This window comes from Lupinus angustifolius, chromosome LG01, assembly GCF_001865875.1.
Source record: "Lupinus angustifolius cultivar Tanjil chromosome LG01, LupAngTanjil_v1.0, whole genome shotgun sequence".
Taxonomy (NCBI): Eukaryota; Viridiplantae; Streptophyta; class Magnoliopsida; order Fabales; family Fabaceae; genus Lupinus; species Lupinus angustifolius.
This window is the reverse complement of record NC_032009.1, coordinates 1,207,213-1,229,988: the sequence shown is the minus strand read 5'-3', so window position 1 is coordinate 1,229,988 and position 22,776 is coordinate 1,207,213. Positions and strand designations below refer to the sequence as shown.

Below are 22,776 nucleotides of genomic sequence, written 5' to 3'. Positions count from 1 at the left end.
TCTAGTTTTATTATTTCTAATACATGCATTCTGATGGCCCAAAATAATATGCATCATTTTTTCTCTAACTAGTAGATTATTTATACACTTCACTGAAATGTTGGAGTTTGGACCTCCTTCCCCTCAAAACAGAATTTTCTATGTTCATAATTTTATTTGATAATCACTAAAAAAATGTGTTTCTGGTTTTGTTGAACCATGCAAAGCCATATTATAAAGATGTTGATCATTGGTGCAATATCCAGAAAAAGCTAGATTCTGGCTCCTAAAGTCCCAAACAAGTGAAATTTAGACCGAGCATCTCTTAGAAAAGCTATGCAAAGAATCAAATACATAGATAACTCTTCAACCAGACAGAATAGGCTTAATAACAGCCCTTTAAGTTTTAATTCATAAGTATAAATGATTAAGCATTAAGTGTACAGTGTGCAATGTTTTTCTTCCTCAGTTAGTAGCTTTTTTTGATGATTTGTAAATTAAGTTGGAATATGTATTCATGGGTCTAGAGTCAAATCAAATGAACTTCTAGAATTTGTTAAATAATTTAGAGAAATGGGTAACCCTGATATTCCACTCCCTAATATTACTCCACAGCATCCGCAATGAAAAGCAGCAAGAACAAGTCAAAGACCACTTTCTATAGCAGTTACTCTCAGCATAGTCCATAATCTCCAAAACGTGCTCCTTATTCCTCTCCCACTTCATAACAAACTTCAACTAAACCTCTTTTTAAGTCCAACTTCAACAACACCATTTCTCAAAACACACACTTCCTTCATAACACCTTAAACATAAAGAATCCAAATATGATTGCTCTCTTCAAAGCCTCTTTCTTACTTTTCCTTTGCTTCTTTACCCTTTTCTGTGTAGTCAATTCCACTGATTTTGAAGTTGGTGGTAAAGATGGTTGGATTGTCCCTAACTCAAAGGACTATCATCAAATGTATAACCAGTGGGCGTCAAAAAACAGATTTAAAATTGGTGACACTATTTGTAAGTATCATTTCTGATTTCTTTCCAACTTCATATAATAATATAAATTTTGTTACACTTTTACTATTTAACTATGCTGATCACTTTTTTGGGTACCTACACTTTGATTCTACTAATTATGCACTTATAAGAGAGCCACTCCAATATATAGCAACTAACAAAGAACACAAATCATGTCACATTATACTTGCTAGTTATTATTTTACCATGCATGCATGTTCCATATAAAAATATATCTTCTTAATATACATTCCAATATATATCAAGAAGCATATAACATATATTTTGTGTCACTTTTGGCATTGTTTTTACGTGTAGTTTTCAAGTACAAGAAAGACTCAGTTATGGGGGTGACAGAAAAAGAATATGAAAAATGCAGATCCTCACATCCTCACTTCTTCTCTAACAATGGTGACACTGTTTTCAAATTTGAGAGGCCAGGCTTGTTTTACTTCATTAGTGGTGTTAGTGGCCACTGTGACAGAGGGCAGAAGATGATTATTAAGGTATTGGATATAGTGTCAGCACCTCCACCAGAATCTCAATCTGCAAATGACACTGCAACCAAACCACATCATAAAGGTGCTGCTGCTGAAATAGCTCCTATGAGTATAACAACATTGGCACTTTCTGTTTTCTCATTCTTGGTTTTTCTTTTTGCTTGATTCTTATGTTACAAGAGTCTTAGGTTTATGAGTGTCTTGTTGTTTTGATGTTGGAGTTTGAAGTATCAGTTTATTTGTATTTTTCTTATTTTGGGTCATGTTTCATTGCTTAATGATGTTATCATAACATTAGTTTTTTCGTAGTTATTTATTTTGGTCATATATATTTCATTAATTGTTAGTGTTACAATGACATTATTTCTTTACAAAGTTGGTATTAATATTAATTTACATGTGTTGGAAACTTGGAATACTTTGTAATATTATGTTTTCTTACAGAAAGACATGTTTATAATTATTTTGATGAGTTATTAATGAACCTCATTTTAATTCTACAAAACCAATGAAATATGCAACCGCGAGGTCCACGTGTTACATTAAGACTACTTGGATAGGTCCTTTCAGAATGTGTGAAAATACAAAATTATATTTGTACAATCTAGCACAAAATTTTAAGACAACTCATAACATTCTTGGGGATTTTAAGTTAATTAATCGAATAAGTTAAAAATCTTATTTGGTTAGAAGAGTTTTTAAGTGAAGTCCCCTGATATAAACTTGTGGCTTATAATCTTTAGTTTATAAGCTCATCTGTATAATTTTATAATTGAAAAATGCTATGTTGCTCAAATGTATTTCGTTAGAGCGATTGTTATAAGGATTTAATATATATATATACTGACGGTGTAAATGTTTTTTACATTAACTTTCAAACAAAAATAGTATAAATCAATGGTGAATAATGTGCTGACAAATGTACACATTTTATTATCGTTTATTATGTTATTCTCAAAGCAACTTGGCACACGTTCCTTCCATAACTTTGTAGAATTTGATGGAGAATACCTTGGACTTAGTTTTGACTTTTGATCCATATTATTGTTTTTTCTTGTATAGTATTAGTGTCATGGAGTAACTTGAAATATTGGATCAACCTTTCAATTTGCATGATGTTTACCGAAAACAAATATTTTAAAACGAAGAACAAGTTCATGCTTCCCAAAGATATTCGAAGATAGTAATGTGGTTAAGGTTTTAATTCTTGGACGCAATATTTGTTGGAAGAAATTGGACCCTGTTCCTTACCCATAAGGTGAGAAGATATGTAGTACAAAAAATGAGCCAGAAATTTTTTCCAGAAGTTTTGCTGCTCTACTATAGAAATGACAAGAACCTTGACAGTGACTTTGCAAACAATTTTTTTTTAAAATACAGATATGGAAGCTTACATGGCCGTATTTTATGTCATTGTTATTTATAGCATTTAAGGGCTTAAGAGTTCTGAATCAAGAGACATATTCAATGCAGGCAACAGAGTTAAGAATACTTAGAATCTTCAAATGAAAGTTTGATATCTCCAGGGATGATATTTAAATGAAAATAAAGATGAAAAAAAAAATATTTTCTGATACATTGAATAACTTAATGTGGTATGATAATTTGACTAAGTTACAAAAATTTAATCTGGCTATAAAATTGGTTGTCCTACCAAAACCTTTTGTGGGTATGAGATAGGAAGAAACAAGAGCCAGTGGCTACTGTTATAGTGCTAATGCCTCACAAACTGGCGGGTATCATCAGCATTTCTCTTTCCATAAGGATTGTTGTCACTGAATCCATGTCTACTTCCATCAACTTTACGCATTTTGTTCCTTTGCTTACTGCTGTTTATGTTCACACTCACATTTGGCGGGTTCGAAAAACAGAATGAAGCAGCAATGGCCTGCGAAAGTAATAGTGAATGTAAAATTAAGAATCACATGAATTTACTGGCTGCTACTGTTAAAGTAAAACTAACTCTTCCATGATATGACTATGATAAGGTGCAGCCTTTTACTAGGAATTCAAACATAAAAATCTTTGTTGGATACTTATGTCTTCACTTTCAGTATTTTGGTTCTGTCGTTTATTCTTACTAATCAACAATTTCACTTTTGCAACTATCCTCAAGTTTATCATCAATATGAAAAGAAAAGATAAAATTTCCCAATGGCAGATGATTTAAAATCAGGTATATTAGTGCATAGGAATCTCTTATTAGATTTAGTTCTAGAAATCAAGAAAATAATTATAACGAAACATAAGGTAAAAGCTGTACCGGCATATCAAGGCGGTGAACATTGAATATGTCCTTCATCGAATGTGAATTGTAAGCTAATATATATGATCTATAAGCTTCTTTAGCCATCTTGTTCAAGTAAAAATTGTTAGCTACCAAATTCTCCTGCACAATCCAGATGGTCCTTTGTAAGATAAGTTGCAGTTGGTTACTATATTAAATAAAATTTAATAAAAACATGAGGAAGAAGGGAATGTACCAGGTGAGACTGTACATTGGCCACCTTTGATTCATCATATGCGTACTCTTTCACAGGGACCTTAGCAGCCTGAAATTAAGCATAAATATCAATTTGTGATATTGGATAAGCTATGAATAATTCTTAAAAAGCTAAGCCCAGAGTCTTGGGGGAACTAGCAACCACTGCTTCCCACATATATTCGAGGCATGAAACTTATAAAACTAAAATGACATGCTCAAATGAAGAAAATGCTGCATAGATGCACTAGAAACTTATAAATTCTAATTCAGCATCAGCTTGCTTAATATGCCTCTGTGCAATAAAGAGATAGAACTGACCTTCAGATAGCGAAGAAATTGCAGTTCTTCGGGAATCAGGAAAAGCAAAGCATTTCCTTTTCCCCCTTCTCCACGAGCTGTTCTACCAACCCTATGGATATATTCCTGATAGCAGTATAAAACATGTTATACTGTTTGTCTACATATAAGAACACAAAAAGTAAAAACATTAAAAAGCGTTTTGGTTGATCAATCAAGAACAGAAAGTACCTTTGGTTCATCAGGCGGATCATACTGTACAATCCAGTCCTACAACAGAAAAGGAAACCAGAGAGAAAATAACTGTTATATTAAAGGTTTTCAATTAAGAGAATAGAATTTATATGTATACACAAGAGTCCACACAAAATTTGATCAATGTTTTAGCATACAACCAGACATCTGAATCAACAAGGAGAATCAAGATTTGTCAACAGATGAACGTAGCAGGCTTTGGTGGGCTGCTGTGATTTTCACTTTATTTCTATACTTATAAAAATAAATAAACTAATTTTTACACTGATTCTAGACGAATTAGGTACACCATTTCTATTTTATACCCGTGCATTTTCAAGAATTGGATTCAGCACCCAATTCGTGGAGCCCAACCAACAGCAAATGATACTGTCAACAAGGCAATGTTACCAAATTGTAGGTATAATAGAATATCCATTCTTCTTTTGACTACAACATTTCATCTCATATGCCCCTGCGCACAAGAGGGGGTCAACTTTTTTCTTTCTATTCTATCAGCATGCATAATTACTTAAGAGTTGGAGAAAAACCTAAGAGGTCCAACAAAAATGAGTAATAATTTTTCATTCAGAAATATCATGTAAATTTGTAAGAAAAATGAACATACCACAGCTGGTATATCAAGCCCACGAGCAGCAACATCGGTACAGAGCAAGATCCCATTTTCTGCTTTGCAGAAGTCAAAGAAGGTAGTTGTCCGGCTCTGCTGCTTTTGTTTTCCATGAATACTTAAGCAATTCAACTGGATGAGATTAAGAAGGTCTGCATGGAATTTCACAGAGTTGCATGAAGAGAAAAAGACCATCACTTTTTTTGACTTGTGTCTCTTCAAGAAAGAATAGAGAACAATAAATCGCTTGGCACATGGAACAACAACATATCCCTGCAGCAATCCTTCATTTGTGACCTACAGAGATGATGATCTTGTCAGGTACAATTATAATGCTGATGAAAAAAGTTCGGAAACAATGATAAAGTGGGGAAACATCACCTTGCTTCTCCCATCGTCCACATCAATATAGACAGGAGTAGTCTGAAATGACAACCGCGCAAGATCCTCAACCTGTAATTTAAGGGAGAAATATCATTCAGAACCAAAAACAATAAGCAAACAATATGTTTTCCTTCCCCTTATTTTTCATTTTCCAGTATATCATGTATTATTAAGTATCAACCTCTACTGTATGTTAAAAATAAGAAGGACACATTTCAATGAAAAATTATTAAAAAATGAACAAAGACTTCAAAATTAGAAAATACTTTCAGTAAAAGAACATGTGGAAGGATTGAAAATGAACAAACCTTCTTCGTTTGTGTAGCTGAAAATAAAGCTGTTTGCCTATTCTGTTAAATAAAAAGAAGATCAATTAGCAAAGACACATATATTAGTTAAACCCACATACTGTGTATAAACTAATAAGCTGTGTTTAATAAGCATAAGCAAAATTAAATGGGAGATATAGCAACCACAACTCAGCCAATAAACCTAGGCCCCTAGTAAAACACGAGACATACAACCAAGCATACTTAGAACCTTTACAAAAGGTGTTGATACTCAACCACATATAATTATCACAAGACAACATTATAGCCTCATGTAAATTCCACATACCTTTGGAAGGATCTTAATAATCTGCTTCATTTCCTCCTCAAAGTTTGCTTCCAGTATCCTATCAGCTTCATCAATCATAAGGCACTGCCAAATCATGGAGGAGTCAAGAGTAAGAATAACTAGAATAATGAATCGAAATTGATGTAGAAACAAATCATGGAGGAGTCAAGAGTAAGAATAACTAGAATAATGAATCTAAATTGATGTAGAACGTAGATGTCATTAATATTGCCAAAAGACGTGAATGATAAATACTAGCATTGTTTATGAGAAAACAAATATGTCTTTAATATTGCCAAAAGAGATGACTAATAAATACAATGTTTGATTACTAGTGAGTATGAATAATGACATGTGTCCACATTATAAGGGAAAAAACCAGAGTATAGGAAGAACCAATAAGCTACCTTCAAGTTTTTATACATGAACCCCTTCGTATTTTGAAGATGATCGAGAAGACGGCCAGGAGTTCCTACCAATAGATTGACACCTTTAGCGAGGCGTTCCGCTTCAATTTTTCTAGTTGCCCCTCCAATCACCAATGCAAGAGTTTGTGAATGATACTTCAGAAGCTCCTTCGCCACAGCATGCGTCTAAAACAAACAAAATGGTTACGCAGGATAAGTAAATAAATTCAAACAAAACAATAAAATAGTGTGCCATTAAAATTAAGCAAGTTCTTCTATATTTTTAAATAAGCTAAAATGAGCTTATTTATATAAGCTCCTTTGATAAGCTTGTTAAATAAGCTAAAAATCACTTAATCATAAACTCAATCAAATAAGCTATTCTCCTCATAAATATAAATAAGCTCTCTATAATTTATCGGTACCTGAATCGCAAGCTCTCTAGTGGGACAAATGACAATAACACCAGCACCATTACGAGGGGTAAATTGGACATTGTACAAGAGTTCAACAGCAGGAATAAGAAAAGCTAGGGTTTTACCAGAACCAGTCCTAGCAGCACCAAGAACATCTTTACCAATCAAAAGTGGTGGAATTGCTCTTGCTTGAATCTGAGTCATATTCTCGAAACCCATATCATTGATTGCTTTATATGTTGCTTCAGATAATCCCAGTGATGCAAATGCTTCTGTACTCATGATTCCAGAACCACCTTTCTTCTTTTTCTTCTCAATTTTCACTTCACCTTCTTCGACCTTCTCATTCTCCGTTGATTCTACATTTTCCTCTACTTGTGGTGATTCCTCGTCGGTTTCAGTATCACGAGGTCTTTTCTTGTTGTTTTTCTTATTCTTATTCTTCTTCTTATTCTTCTTGTTAGTTTCATCCATTGGAGAAAGTTGAAGGTTGTTTTCTGGTTCTTCTGCCATAATCACTGCTTCCACTTTCTGATTCTGCTTCTTCTTCTTCTCGACCTGGTTAAACCCTATTCTAGTTCAAACGTGAGAATGAGACGAATCAAAGCCCATTTTGTATTAGAGGCCCATAAAAGTTAGATTAAGTGGCCTTAAAGCCCATGTTGGTGGATTGGGTTTAACATTTACCTTTTTGAGTCTTAATACGAACAAGATGTTGATCTAGTTATGTAAGGCCGTGCTACGTATCTAGGATAACCAAAAAAAAGTTAAGATTTTGATTTTTGAGAGCGATATTTGTTGGGATGCACAGTCATGCATCTCGAAATGGATTAGTTACTTAACCAACAGGTAAGGTGATATCTTTGATAATAAAAAAATGATGTCTGAGTAACATATACAATTTCAAAGCTTCAAACACATCACTTTTCAAAATATATTTTTATTTTGAATGTGTTAACATTTGTCCCATTAGCACTTATTAACATTTCATTTATATCATCCCATGTAATTTTGGGAGGATTTTACCTAATCGTCTTTCATTCAAGAATTAGTTTTACAATTATAATAATCAAATGTTTAGGAAATTGTTGTCATTTTGATATTTGGTTCAAGAACTACTCCGAATCATATTTGTGAGAGTAGATGATGAAATGTTAAAAGGAAGGTTAACACATAAATAATAATGCAAAAAAATGGTATGTTTTAAAATTTTCAAAACAAAACACTATAATGAAGTACTTCTTCCATGATACCATGTTTAAATAACTTAGTTATAGTGTACTTATTGGTGTTATCTTTGTAATACATTAAAATGATTACATATATGTTACCCTAATCATATTTTATCTTTAATGATTGTAAAGCAACATGTTAGACCAAGGAGGAAAACTATTAACATGAAACAACATAATGAAGAAATATTCCACTAGCCGCATACATAAATTATCATCATAACCATCGTGCTTAATTATGTTCCACTCTCTCCACATTAGCATCCAAATGCAACAAATTCTAGAAGGAAAGCAAAAAAGAAAAAGGAAAAGGAAAAGGAAAAGGAAAAGGAAGAGAATGCATTATTGGCCCATTTACACTTCATACTTGTTTTATTTAGAAGCGGAAAGAAAATAAGTTTCACCTGCAAAAGCAGTAGTCGTTGTTCATTGAATCAATATGTTTATTTATATGAAAAAAATATGTCTCACTTAAACAATGAAAAAGTGGGTCACTTTATTAGAATAGAGAATAGAGATAGCAAAAGATTACAAGACTAGTGATTCTATCATCTACATATATGAATAACTTTTAGTTCATACGGTAAGATAGATAATTATTATGTCTTGCTTTTAATTCAGTTAACCTATGGTAGTATGTAAGATGCAAGTGCGTGTATAACTGCTCATCTCATTAAGTATTGTTTTAAAAAAAAATGAAGATCTAATAGAATCTTATACCATTATATCAACAAATTGTTAGTAATTATAACAAAATTGACAAAATGTGTATCTTTTAGGTGGAAATATGTGTTTTATCTTCTTCCAAAAGAACATTGTCACTTTTGTATGTCATCACTATCAGTAGTTTTATGTAAATGATGGAAGAGTTTCTCATATTCCACAACGGATATACATCTGATTTTCCATAATTTGTGTTATTCTACGTGCTATGAACTTGTGATTGGTCATAAAAAATATATTTAAGTTAAGATTTAATTATTAAATATTTTTGACCAATCACAAACTTATGACAATAGAGTGATACAAACTGTGAGACGGTAGATATGTTCTCTTCCACACCATATGATGTATAATTATTAATATTTTAATCACATTGGTTGCTTGCCTTGGAAGAGCAATTAAACTTCTGGTAATCTCTATTGAGTGAAATGCCATATATCATGAAAGAAAATGCCATACATTAATTATGCCACCAACCTAGTGTCTTCTATTTCTCATCACTTCACCCAATCATAAACCTATTTAAAAAAAGAGGATGGAGTGTATGTGAGGAGATAATTTTTCTCCTTACACCAATTAGGCAATGATACATAGTTATTTTTTACCTATTTTAAAAATAAATAAAAAAACAAAAAGTAAAGTAATATAAATGTCTATTAATAAATGGGTGTGAGGAAATAACATCTCTCCTCACATCAGGCCATACATTATTCTCTTAAAAAAATTAAATAATTTAGCATGTATCTTTTTTTATTTAAAAGAAAATATAAAAACATGTTGTTACATATCTTTATTATTTTTTTGTACTACAAAGAGAATTATTTCACATTTTTCGCCAAAAAGTTAATCATTTCAGAGTTCATGGTTATCATTTCCAATTTTTGTTACTCTCACAAATGTAACATCAACGTTAGGAATCTAGCAGTCTTATACTAACAAGGTCAGGTTGGTTTGTCTTTATTTAATTCTTCTTCAATCCCCCATTTATGCAAACGTTGAAAATCTGGTGCACCACGAAATTACCAAATTGGCCCACAGAACAGAACACAAATAGATAACCGTTTAGGTTCTGACATTTGACCGTTACATCCATATAATTCAAAATTCTATATCCAACCACATTCAACTTTTCACTTCAGAATCAAATGAAGTCAACCCAATTCAACCATGAATATGAGTGCAACCAGAAAAGTTAAGAGTTTGAATATCACCTTCCTTCAAAATCGTTGATTTCGCTTCTCAATCCAACGGCTTAGATAAACCCAAATCAAATTTCAGATCAGACTTACCTCTTCTCTCTCTCTTCTAGCTCCACAATATTCAGTTAGTGTTTTGTTCTTGTAAAGTTTCAAACTTTGTGATTGACCGAGCAATTTCTAAATCTGGGTAATCGGAAAAATCTTCTGGGCATGTATAAATAGCAACAAAAATTCTGAAAATGCCTGTTTCAACGAGGTCTCAGTTTAGAAACCCGCACCATGGTTTGAAAGAGAAGCTGAAAGCACTTACACTCTTATACGAGCAGCAAAAACAAACTTCTACATCTCTCAGAAACTCATATTCAAAGCCGCAACAGAATGAACAGAAGAATGTGATGAGAGAGAATAGAGTGCCCCATTTGACTAATTCAACAGTTACAAGAACATTTGTGTTAATTGAACCACCCTCCAATGTTGCAAAGGAAAATTTTGCTGTTGGGTCTGATAAAATTGTTGGGTTTTCATGCGTAAGAAAGCCTTCAACGGTTTTGAGTTCAAACATTGTTGCTAGGAAACTTTCGTTGGGGAATGGAGGAATGGTAGAGTCGGAGAAAATGGAAACGGTTTTGGAGAAACAAGGGAAAGTGGTTGGTGTTGGTGAGAGTAGAATTCTTGTTTTTGTTAGGGTTAGGCCAATGAATAAGAAAGAAAAGGAAGTGGGTTCAAGGTGTTGTGTGAAGATTGCGAATCGGCGTGATGTTTATCTCTCTGAGTTTGCAAATGAGAATGATTATCTAAGGCTGAATAGGGTTCGTGGAAGACATTTTACCTTTGATGCTTCATTTCCAGATTCAGCTACTCAACATGAAGTTTATTCCACTACGTGAGTTTCTAATTTTGTTTTGTTTTAAGTTTCAAAAATATGATCTTTAGTGCTAGAAATAGAAAGGTTGGTTTTATAGTAGTAGCATAGTTACATGGTATCGTGGTAAGGCGCGAATGCCGTAAGCGATACTTATGGAATATGAGATGATCATGTAACTATGAGTAGGAGTTGGATTTGTCATTCATGAGTTGCACTTCCAATGCTTCATATTTTCCTTGTTACTTAATATTGTACCATGAGTGAAGATTCTAGGCTTAAGAAAACAACATTATTGCCTTGAGGCTTGAGCAATCATGTGTGTAAACAGATGAACTGAGCATCCTTTGAATAATATTTTCTGAAATTAGCAAATTAGGCTTTATAACTTTAGATTCATAAGCTTCACTTATTTAAGTAAGCTAAAAAAAGCTCATAGGAATATTATAAGCTGTTTTCATAAGCTTATATTTGTAAGTTGATCTTATAAGGGCAAATGTGCTTTTTATAATCTCTTGCAAACACTCTAAGGTGATATTCGAGCTCTTCCTTCTTATGTGAGATTAACCGGTCCCAACCAGGAGTCCCTCTCAACCATTGCCTTCTAAACTCACTACTTGGTTATGCTTCAACATTTGTATTTGTTTGGAAATGAAACCTTAAAGAATCAATCTGACAACCAGCTATAGGTAATTCCTTGCAAGATCACATTTCATATGATGTGTCCATAATTTGTTTCCATATCGAAAGTGATTCAAAACATAGTAAAACGGGTGCCTGTACAATTCATGCTTAATGTTCAGCATGCATTCTAAAATCTTATTGTTATAGCAATGATTTTATAGAGAGGTTTTCACAGAGTTTAATTTTTCAGAACCTCAGAACTTGTGGAAGCAGTTATGCAAGGGAGGAATGGGTCAGTTTTCTGTTATGGTGCTACAGGAGCTGGAAAAACTTACACAATGCTCGGAACTTTAGAGAATCCAGGGGTGATGGTTTTGGCAATTAAGGATCTTTTCAGTAAAATCCGGCAGAGAAGCTGTGACGGAAGCCATGTGGTTCATCTGTCCTATCTCGAGGTTTATAATGAAACAGTCAGGGATTTGCTTTCCCCAGGAAGGCCTCTGGTTCTTAGAGAAGATAAACAGGTCTCCCTTCTTATCTTAACAAAATAGAAACTTCACAACTATTCATTATTAGATGCCGAGTGCTTAGTTTTGGAGTTATGGTAGTATGTGATTATAGTACTCGAAATAGGGTTGACAAAGTTCGGGTTAGAGTTTATTCTGCTAATATGTAACAAACTTCTGCTAAGCACTTGAAGATCATGTTTAACTTGTATGTAAATTTACGCTCGAAAGATATCTTATTATACATTGTTCACTAATGTTATAGGGGATTGTGGCAGCAGGTCTTACTCAATATAGAGCTTATTCTACTGATGAGGTAATGTTCTGATCCCTCTTGGTAGATTGGATATTTAAACAGCTTTTTCATGTTTGAACCTTCACTTAGCATTTTTTCCTTTTCCTTTTCTGGTTGTTTCAGGTGATGGCACTTCTTCAGCAAGGAAATCAAAACCGAACCACAGAACCAACTCGCGCAAATGAAACATCTTCACGTTCCCATGCAATCTTGCAGGTAACCACAAAGGTTTTAGAGTAAAAGTGAAGGATCATTTTAATGTTGTGATTGTGGCATGTTCTTCTCACTAACCAAATCTACCTTATTTTGTTGGATCTAGGTTGTGGTTGAATACCGAGATAGAGATTCTTCGATGAATATTGTTAACCGAGTGGGCAAGCTCTCATTAATTGATCTTGCAGGGTCAGAGAGAGCTCATGCCACGGATCAAAGAACACTTAGATCTCTCGAGGGTGCCAATATAAATCGTTCTCTTCTTGCACTAAGTAGCTGCATCAATGCTCTTGTGGAAGGCAAGAAGCACATACCATATCGAAATTCAAAACTTACTCAACTTCTCAAGGACTCATTAGGAGGAACTTGTAATACTGTCATGATTGCAAACATAAGCCCAAGTAACCTCTCATTTGGTGAAACTCAGAACACTGTTCATTGGGCTGATAGAGCTAAAGAGATTCGGCTAAAGGTTGAATCCTCTTATGATTTCAAGCTAGTATATCCAAATGTTGAGGCACATAGCTAACATAGTTTTGTTGATGCAGGTAAGTGATGCAAATGAAGATCTATTGCCAATACCTGAGACAGACAGAGACCAGGCCAAGTTGGTATTAGAGCTGCAAAAGGAGAATCATGAATTAAGAGTGCAGCTAGCAAAGCAACAACAGAAGTTATTGACACTCGAAGCACAGTCTTTGGCTGCACACTCTTCCCCGACACCACCTTCAGCTACCTCTCTTTTCACTCCTCCAACTTCCGCTCAACCAACTGAAAAACGAAGGACTAGATCCTCTTTCTTGGCTGGAACTTGTATCACTCCAGAATCCAACAAAAAAGGAGCTGAGCTTGTGGTCAGAACACTTCAAAGGACTGTGAAAGCACTAGAAGCACAAATAGAGAGAATGAAGAAAGATCATAGCTTGCAGCTAAAGCAAAAAGATGATCTTATTCACGAGCTTTCACAAAAAAGTGGAAAACAAGCAGTGGATGAAGTGGGGAAGAGAGTATTAACCAGGGCTAGCCTTCGGCCAAAGGAACCAAACAATGATGAACTGAAAAGCCCAAGTCATCGTTTTCGATCACCAGTAGTCCCAACTGCCAAGAAAAGAAGCTACTGGGACATAACCACAACTAACAGCCCATCAATTGCTACATCCAATGGGAGAAAAACTAGAAGTCATGTCATTTCTGAACCTACCACTGCACCTCCTCCAAGATCATCCATGCTTCTTCAGGTATAGTGATTCGATTCTTTCCTCCTTATTTCTGACCCTTCATCACCTTCATATATCAATAATACTTGTTGCACTTTAGCACCATACACATCTATGTGAGGTAGTGTAGAACTAAAAAGAAAGGTGGCAATATCAGATTGTAATATGAAAACTTATAAGATATGAGGTTAAGCATGTGTAAGTATTATTACTATTATTATAAGATTTTATTTATATATGACATAAAAATCTTTCTTCTGTAACTATTATGACACACTTATCCATGTTTCTTGTTGTGTTGATTGTTCATTTCAATTACATTATGCAGCCAGGTTTTGCTCGTCAAAGAGGCAATATTTAAAGTGATTCATGAAGGAGTGGACTCAATATTATAGAGAGAGATAATTGCAAGCTTCATATTCTTCTCCTTTGTGACCATCTTTTATGTCTCTGCTCAAAGGATGATAGTATAGTTTGCTGCCCCTGTAACTATTTCATTATTTCAGGCTTTAGATAAAGAGAAAAATATGTATGCAATCGGCAAGTGTACGAGTTTCATACACTGTCAGAGTATCATCTATCATTTATGTTTAATTATTATCGACTTTTCAAAAAAGTAATATAAATGAGTGGTAGATGATGTATTGACTGTGTATAAATATATTTACACTAAAAGTGCATAGATATTATACTGTTAGATTAGACCCCAAAATCTTTATTTTATTTGAGTTGTATTTGACTTTTTTATATTGTGATGTACTTTTGGATCAATTTTTTAATAGTCAATAATAGATGAGTGTTTCATATTTGATTTGATTTGCTATGACAAACCAATTTCAACAAGGGTTGTTTTTTTTTTTATGTACAAGGTTGGATGAGTGTGACATGATTAAAACAATGTTGTAATTATTATAGAAGTCACTTGGATGTTTTGTGACCATTGTATGATTGTATAAGTGATGGAGACTTAATCATCCAACACAAATAATGTATAATGAAAACGAGAGTGGATAAAACCAATATGTGAATTTGTTGCTAATATTTCTTGCAAATTTATAAGCAATGTTTGGTTGGTGATTTTGTTCTTCTGATAAAAAAATAGAAAAGTGGTTGTGAGAATTGAATACTAGGCCCACTAGAAAGATTGTCATGATAGTCACTCAGAATTTCATCATGAGAGCAAATTCATTGTAGACTGCTTTTGGATTAAGCATTTGAAGAGAAACTATGTGAAAGAGATTATAAAGAAAGGAAAATAGATAAGAAACAAATGAGAAAGAGAGTAAATTTTCTTAGTATGAGTGAAATGAAAGAGGAAAAAAGAAAAAAGAAAAAAAATTTCTCTATCTCTTGTTTGGTTGAGTATAAAGTAAGTGAAAAGAAAAATATTATATTTGAAAAGACAAAAACACCCTTAAACAAAAAGAAAGGAAAAATATTAATAATGAGAATGTACAAGGTCATCATTGTCATTTAATGTTATAAGCTCTTTCTCCACTAGGGGGGAAGAAAAAAGTTATGTAGGTTCCACCTATTTTTACTCTCTCCCCCCTCTATCTCTTCTCAATTAACTACTTCTTAAATAAACTCTTCAAACTACCTGGAATGTTATCCTAAGCTTCACTCTTTTTCTTTCAAGTTGCACACTTTTAAAGCCACAAATATGACCAAATTATAGAGTTAAGATTTTTGAAGTTAACAGTGTGGTGGGCAATGGTCTACACTCTACACTCTCACTTAGATACTCAAGCTGCACAAATTACAATGAGTTATGGACTAGTGAGAATGTTACAAATTTGAATTAGAGGGCAACAAGAGAAAAGGCTAAGGATGAGTGTATAAACAAAGGAAAAAAGGAAGAAACAGAAGAGTTCTACTGTCAGATTTTTAGCAACTGGATATTGATTTTCTTTTTATTCTTCACATTGATGTTTATGACTTTATTATGATTAGGCATTAACAAAATTCTTGGGATCATCACTTGACAAACAAAATTGTGCATAAATAGCAATGATTGGAACAATCTTCACTTTTAGACCAAATACTCAAATTTGGTTGGATTGAAAGAGCATGTTGATAAAGGATCCTAGCTAAACAGGGAAAGAAAGGCATCAACAAGAGAAAAAAATGAAAGGGCACTCAGATGAACCATATAATGAAGCTATCATCCAAAATCTTCCTCTACAAGAAAGCAAAGAAAGTACCATTTGCAGATTCTGTAAGAGTAGAACTGATATAATAGAATCCAAACGAAATAAAGTGAGATAATATTAGAAATATTTGCAGTAATGTGCTCACATAACAGTCTATGAAGAATATGAGGCTTGGACCCTCAAATTTCATAAGTACAAGGTTACAAGCAACTCTTCAATTAAAGGGATTACATTGTGTAAAATCTACTCTCTTTTTTAGTACTACCAAGGGTATCCCTTTACCGGTAAGGAACTAATCTCTTCTGGGTATTTAATTATCTCTCCCAACAAGTGTCGCCCACAAGAATCGAACCATTCACCTTTTAGTCATCTTGGAGATCTAGCAGGGTTTAACACCACTAGACCAAAATATTGTTGGTGTCTAAAATGTAGCCTGCAATCGAAGAATCACATTGTAACTGATAACTGTAAATACATCGATCCACAATTTAGAACCTTGATAGGAAATGGATTGAACCATGAAGCAAATAAACTCATATGGGTGAATGAAAAAGAGTGGCATGGGGAAATACAGTGCAAGTAAAGTAACTCTCCATTTGGAATAAAATGACATACTATAATGAAATGGCTAAAGTTAATATAAACGAAATAAAAAAGTGAAGACAAACATGATTTGCATTAACCTCCACCTCATATTAGTAGTTAAAGGAATAGAAAGTAGAAGTATACATATACACCTTTCATGGCCCACCCATCATGTTGTAAAGTATTTGTCACCCACCTACCCACCTCCTCTAAAATAAACAAGAATCACACTTCTTCCATTTCCAAGATTGGAGAGCTAAACTAAACAAGGTAGTAGAGGAATAAGAATAACCCAGAGTTCCAAAATCTACAAAGAACAACTAAAAAAGGGAAACTAACAAATACAACTAATCAACAGTTTTAAGCTGCAGTCCACAATGGTTGCAAAGTAGTGATTTTGATTGTTTTCGCAACGGCGTCACGACCACATTTGCATCTACTACAGCCACATTTTCCAGAGTCAGTACTTGAGACATAGGTTTCAAACTTCCAATTGCAATTTGCATGGGTGCTATGTTAGACTCTAAGTAAATAGATACTGAGTTCAGGTGCTCCATTGCTGTCAGGATTCATCATGTAGAAAGCCTCAGAATCTCTAGATCCAACAATTCTTTCAAATCTTGCCCTCATATACATCACTTCACCACCACCACCACCACCACCATCATCACTATATTTGTCTTTATCATTATCCACTGCTGGCAAAACACCAGCACCCATTGAAATTGGTTCCACTGCTTTCAGAATATCCCATTCTTTTGCTCCACATTCTCTTCTACTTGCAAAGCCACATTTTTTACCATTACAATAAGTCCTCCAAATAGGTTCCTGAAGCAACCCTATCACACTAGTACCCTTCTTCTTATTCTTCTCTGTTGCTTCTTCTTTCTTCTGTCTATCACATTCCAGAGCAATTCTAACCAAGCCAGAAGCCATTTCACGAACCAAACCAGTAATTGGGGTTGCAAGCTCGATGAGGAACGCAGGTTGTGAAGTTGGGTCCTTTTGAAAAGCGATATGGACATGGCCACGACGATAGCCAAAGAGGGTACCAACTACACGAAAACCAAGACCAAAGGGTATGTGGGTGTTGGAACGGTTCTTAGAAAAGACAGTGAGAACAGAACGAACCTTGGAAGTTGCCAATGCCTGAAGCTTCTTCCTTGTTGTGGGTGCATGTCCTTGAACAACGTTGTTAATGTTATTGTTATTGATATTGGTCTTGTGATCCTTTTCTTCTTCTTCTTCTTCTTTGTTTGTTGAAGTTTTTTCCTTTTCTATGATTGTGGGAAGTTGAGGTTGAGAGTCTTCATTTACAACCTTGTTGTTTGGCCAGTGAAAGTGGGTGTTGGGGGACAAGAGTTGAGGGGTTGAGATTGTTGTGTCCATGACTACAAGTGTCTTCATTTTAGGAATGAAAAGCAACGGGGTTTATAAGAGTGAGTGTATGTGTTTGGGTTTTCGAGTAGGAGTAAATGATTCTTTAATTGTAATTGAAATTTGTAGAAATCACTTTATCTTCTATGGCTTTGGGTAAAGTGAGTGCAACAGAATCCTGACAAAGTAAACATAGGCAGGCCCACCAACTGATATAGAGAGAGACTGAGTTTGCCTTTCAAATAGTAGAAAAGAAAGGAATCTGAGAAAAAATGTGTTTGTTAAGAGAGAGAATTGTGCTTACTTCACTCAATCTAAACAACTATCTTCATGTTATCCTTCATTCCACCAAAAATCAGAATATAATTTAATCCACTTATCCACATGTAAAATGAAAAATCTTCAATCCCATCTAAATTTGTTTAGATTTGACCATTGTTTTAGCATTTTTTGTTATTTTCCGTTTATTTCACCACCCAATCACTATCGGTTCATACATTTTTTCACCAGAAATATTAGTTAAAACAACAAATGTGACTTTAAACTAGTTATATCTTCAATTTATTGAACCTGTAAGTTTCACCCATTAAACTACAGTCATGTATTGATTCAGTTCAATTAAAAATAAAATAGAAGTACTCGGCTCAATAAAGCAAGAAACAAAACACAAAGCCATCACTGTTGAAAGTCGACCTGTACTCTCATAGTGCAGAGGTACACCATGGTGACATCAGGCTAGGGGTTACTGAATTCTCATGGCACATGTTGGCTACAGAGGCTACATTACACGTGTATACGAAATGACACATCATTGTATGTTTGTCCCCACAAGAATAGGAGCAGGGCTATTATAGGAGACTTCATCTTTTATCTCACAATATTGCGTCATTGTGCTATGAATTATGATTGGTCAAATAAATATTCAATAATAAAAAATTTAACTTAAATATATTTTTCCAACCAAGTACAAGATGTGCTCTCATTTTTCTAACATAAGTAAACAGAACACTGCTTCTAAATATATTCAATCTGTAACAATCTAACATGGTCGATAGCGTCAGACTGAAGCTAAAACTGTTAGTACGAAAATAAGATACCAAGTAAATGAAATAATTAACAGGTAATTCTAAATAGTAGACGGGTTTTGAAGAACTCACTAATTACATTGACTTACAAATATGGATTCATAGGTTACATTCCACATATAGGGCCAGCAAACTAGTGAATGGGTTGGTTTGTACAATCGAGCTAACTAGAAAGGAGAAAGCACAGAGGCAGTAATAGTCAGGGGTAGCTTGTGCTTCAAGAAAATGAAGATCCTAAAGTTATTAGCTATCTAAACTTTGGTCACCTTCTGGCTGCTGCTTTGGAGCAACAGCCCCACCGTTCATCCTAGCTCGTGCCTCTGCAAACATCCTTTGCTGCTCTGCTAATGCTTCTTCCTCGCTCATTTCAGCTACATTGCTCCACTTACCCGCTTTTAAAGTGTCTTGCTGGAATAATAAATTAATCACAAATTAGTTTACCTTTCCAACAGTGTTATTAACTGGTTCAAAATTCACTTTCTAATTAAACTGATCAATAATACATTCCCTCCTGCCTCTTTAGATATCGCCACAAACAATGAGCACTGAAGAATATCAACTCAATATAAACCAGAATGCTGATCTCTTGCCAGACCAAAAATTCATCATTCTTAATTCTCAACCACAGAACACCCAATTAAAACTTCAGAATTTATGAAATATTTAGAAACTCTATGAGCATAGGGACACTAAAAACAACTGAAGATTCATAGGTGATTTCGATTTAACAGCCAAACGAAATGACAGGCCATGCTCTCAACCAGCATTCTATAAACACCCAGTGGAGAGGAAAGGACTCATGGAGTGGGGAGCATTGTCAGATTACCAGCCCATAATGACCTTTCCGGAGTATTTCACCAATATGATACCATTTACACTAGTTAGGATAGTGAGCATTTTTGCACTTACACACAGGGATAAAAATGTCATTTTATTATATCTTAAGGATAAAAGTGTCAAATCATATTACATTTTTCCTCTTGTTTTGGGTGTACTTGTCTTTCCATTAATGGAGAGGATCTCAACTCCATTTACACGTGTCTCTCAACCAAGAGAACCCGGATTGGATTGGGGGCTTATTTCGAGGACCAACAATGAGGTCCGCGCTTGCTCAATCCCTCAACACAGATCTTAGTTATCAATTTACTGTTTATTATTATTATTATTTTGGAGGTTTTCACTCACATAGAAATTACTGAGAGGGGTAAAAGAGCATTTATGCTAAGTCGTATTATACAACTCAAGCAATTCAACATGCACATGTGGCACTAATGTTAAAAATTACCATGGTCTCCAGCTTGTGCTGTTCGTACGCAGAATAAACTTCTTGGATGTACTCACTAAATCCAAGCACCTGGGAAAAGACATATGCTAATCAATAACCAGAGGTAAAATATACGTGTTTAAAACATCCAATTTACCCATTCTTGACAATCTCACTCCTGTAGATGCTTATATAAAGAAAACAAATATATGAAGAGTTTGGAATGCTTCATCTTTGGAGTTAAAAGAAATCATTTTAAAGAAACTGAACTCTTCTATTTAAAACATATAATACCTCCAAAGCCTTCAATATGTGCTCAGGTGCAATAGTCCTTTTATCTTCTCTGTTACAGACTTCATTGGACTCCGATGAGACTAGATTAATAAACTCTACAATGATATAGATCAAGAACAAAATGTTATTCAGTAAGAAGAGTAAACTAAGAATATAAAGCAGGAAAGAGAAAATATAAGTGAAGGCTAAGATGTACACATAATATGAGATACACATGCAAACATTCATTTTTTTTTTTATCTAAGCAGATGATTGCTTCAAAGGTGTTCATTACCAAAGATGTTATTGAATTTTAGATTATATGTAATTGACAAAGCATATTGTATTATATGATTGGATTATTATTCATTCATATTTGAAAGAGAGCAAAACCATGTGGAATTAACAAATTATGCAGCTAAAGAGAAATGCCAAATAAATACCATCACAACCATTTAGATTATAATCAATGGCAAAAGAATGGAAATTAACAAAAAGAATAGAATGGCATGGTCATCAATTGTTGCACCACCAAGATGCACTACAATTAAGACCATGCATAAAAAATCCCAAGCACAAAAATAATTGACTCAATAAATCAAACATGATATGGTAGCAATAAAAGAGCAAAGGTTGCATGGTTCTGACCTACACAACACTCAATCAATAGATCTTGAGCATCCCTTGCAACACGTACATCTGGGGGCAACATCTCTTTAATAATTTTTGTCATAGTAGCTGGCAAGAAATCATAGCTTCAGTAAGTGAAAAAGGTACAATGCATGAAACAACAAAGAGACTACATTAAAGCCCTTGAGCATCAAGTGCATCAAAACAAAAGGGAAATAATGCTACTATTGGCTAATGGTTAGCAACATTTCACAATTAAACCTATCCAGAAGAGAAAAACTAGGCCACTTCTGGTCCAGACCCACAGTAAACTTTCTACTTTTAACACTCCATTACAAGGAAAAAATTGTACACAAAACAAAATTAGACATATATATAAAAAAAAATTCCTTAGCCAATCTCATGAAGCTAATCAAGGCATCTATTTCTAGGTATTCACGGTTTCTGGCTATCAGTAAGGCCATATTTTATTTTACACCCACGTTAAACAATTACAACTCAATAAAAAGTAAAACCTAACTGTATTTACAATCATTACTTATCATTAAAAATTGGTATACTTGGTCATTTACTTTGCTACAAAATCATATTAAGCATTTCAAAGAAAACGCAAAAAATTAGCGGTAATTCAGATTTTAAAAAAATCACTCTCTTCATCCAAATTATCAATGCAATTTCCAGAGACAAGCAATTTCACCTGTGCGGTAGCAAAAAATGATTCCAACGAAATGTATAATATAAAAAATCACTGACTATGCAATCAATTCCACAACTGAGACAGTAAATATACCTTTCGGAAGCGAAGCATCTTCCTTCGATTTTCCAACAATGTCCATGGGCTCCATGGTTCAACCTAAAATCCAATCCAACAAAAAAAACACTTAAACACACAAAAATACACACGAAATCGAAGAGAGAAATCGCAGATCTGAAAAATAGCGATGAAAACGGAACAAAAAGAAAATTGAACATACCGAATCGAACGAAAATCAGAAACGAACGCGAATGTTTGAACGCGATAACGGAAGATAACGAATGAAGCGATGGAAGATGAAGACGAAGGAGGAGGAGGTAAAACGAAGACATGGCTAGTATATGAATTTATGAAGAAGGTTTCACATCATAAGAGAACCACTTCTTGCTCGATCCGATTAGTGCATCCCACGCTACCCAAAGCGCGTTGACGTCACCTCATACCACGTCATCCCGATTTATTAATTCTAATTTTAAATATTTTTTATTTGAATTCAATTAAGGATTAGGAATTAAAAAATGGGATGTCCTCCTAAACCCAAGTTTAAAAATTTTCCTATCATAAAAAATGAAATCTGTCATTCAGGTCGACTTAATGTAGGTAAAAACTGAAATTTGAGACTTGATTTCTAGAATAATATAACATTTTCTATTACGAAAAGAGTCACTTAGAAAAATAAAATTATAAAAGATCTGATTGGGAGATATAAAATTTGAATTAATATTTGGTATACTTTTTTATGTTTAAAGTATGAATAACCAAGGTATTAATCTAGTAGCGTAAAACTCTGCTAAATTCATCTATGAGATGATCAAAAAA

At 34.0% G+C, this 22,776-nt stretch overlaps 5 protein-coding genes across 11 annotated transcripts; 2 read left to right on the top strand and 3 right to left on the bottom strand.

Annotated features, from left to right (window-relative positions):
• Positions 601–1,813, top strand: LOC109345045 (mavicyanin-like). The gene is made up of 2 exons (XM_019583807.1): positions 601–993; positions 1,312–1,813. Exons 1-2 carry the CDS (start codon positions 807–809, stop codon positions 1,656–1,658), a joined length of 534 nt encoding a protein of 177 aa, XP_019439352.1. The 5' UTR covers positions 601–806; the 3' UTR covers positions 1,659–1,813.
• On the bottom strand, positions 850–18,226 carry LOC109345027 (protein MIZU-KUSSEI 1-like). Its single transcript, XM_019583783.1, has 3 exons — positions 17,047–18,226; positions 16,771–16,986; positions 850–862 (listed from the first exon to the last, which is right to left on the bottom strand). Exon 1 carries the CDS (start codon positions 17,979–17,981, stop codon positions 17,091–17,093), a length of 891 nt encoding a protein of 296 aa, XP_019439328.1. The 5' UTR covers positions 17,982–18,226; the 3' UTR covers positions 850–862; positions 16,771–16,986; positions 17,047–17,090.
• Positions 2,989–7,521, bottom strand: LOC109345001 (DEAD-box ATP-dependent RNA helicase 27). Its single transcript, XM_019583751.1, has 11 exons — positions 6,975–7,521; positions 6,550–6,735; positions 6,143–6,226; positions 5,833–5,874; positions 5,522–5,593; positions 5,138–5,437; positions 4,507–4,545; positions 4,297–4,401; positions 3,977–4,045; positions 3,757–3,882; positions 2,989–3,381 (listed from the first exon to the last, which is right to left on the bottom strand). The coding sequence occupies exons 1-11, from the start codon at positions 7,476–7,478 to the stop codon at positions 3,208–3,210; spliced, it is 1,701 nt and encodes a 566-aa protein (XP_019439296.1). The 5' UTR covers positions 7,479–7,521; the 3' UTR covers positions 2,989–3,207.
• On the top strand, positions 10,115–14,455 carry LOC109344966 (kinesin-like protein KIN-8A). Of its 3 annotated transcripts, none has more exons than XM_019583720.1 (8): positions 10,115–11,002; positions 11,856–12,129; positions 12,377–12,427; positions 12,530–12,622; positions 12,726–13,091; positions 13,168–13,857; positions 14,165–14,222; positions 14,253–14,455. In XM_019583720.1, exons 1-7 carry the CDS (start codon positions 10,359–10,361, stop codon positions 14,195–14,197), a joined length of 2,151 nt encoding a protein of 716 aa, XP_019439265.1. In that variant the 5' UTR covers positions 10,115–10,358; the 3' UTR covers positions 14,198–14,222; positions 14,253–14,455. The 3 variants fall into 3 exon arrangements, with proteins under 3 accessions (XP_019439265.1, XP_019439260.1, XP_019439251.1); XM_019583715.1 differs by having other exon boundaries at positions 14,165–14,227; positions 14,259–14,455; XM_019583706.1 differs by having other exon boundaries at positions 14,165–14,257.
• On the bottom strand, positions 19,015–22,334 carry LOC109344935 (protein Dr1 homolog). 5 transcript variants are annotated; one of them, XM_019583661.1, is made up of 7 exons: positions 22,170–22,325; positions 21,994–22,058; positions 21,222–21,311; positions 20,595–20,689; positions 20,322–20,390; positions 19,240–19,444; positions 19,015–19,194 (listed from the first exon to the last, which is right to left on the bottom strand). In XM_019583661.1, exons 2-6 carry the CDS (start codon positions 22,046–22,048, stop codon positions 19,280–19,282), a joined length of 474 nt encoding a protein of 157 aa, XP_019439206.1. In that variant the 5' UTR covers positions 22,049–22,058; positions 22,170–22,325; the 3' UTR covers positions 19,015–19,194; positions 19,240–19,279. The 5 variants fall into 5 exon arrangements, with proteins under 5 accessions (XP_019439206.1, XP_019439239.1, XP_019439230.1 ...); XM_019583694.1 differs by having other exon boundaries at positions 19,015–19,441; positions 22,170–22,334; XM_019583685.1 differs by having other exon boundaries at positions 19,015–19,444; positions 21,994–22,061; positions 22,175–22,324.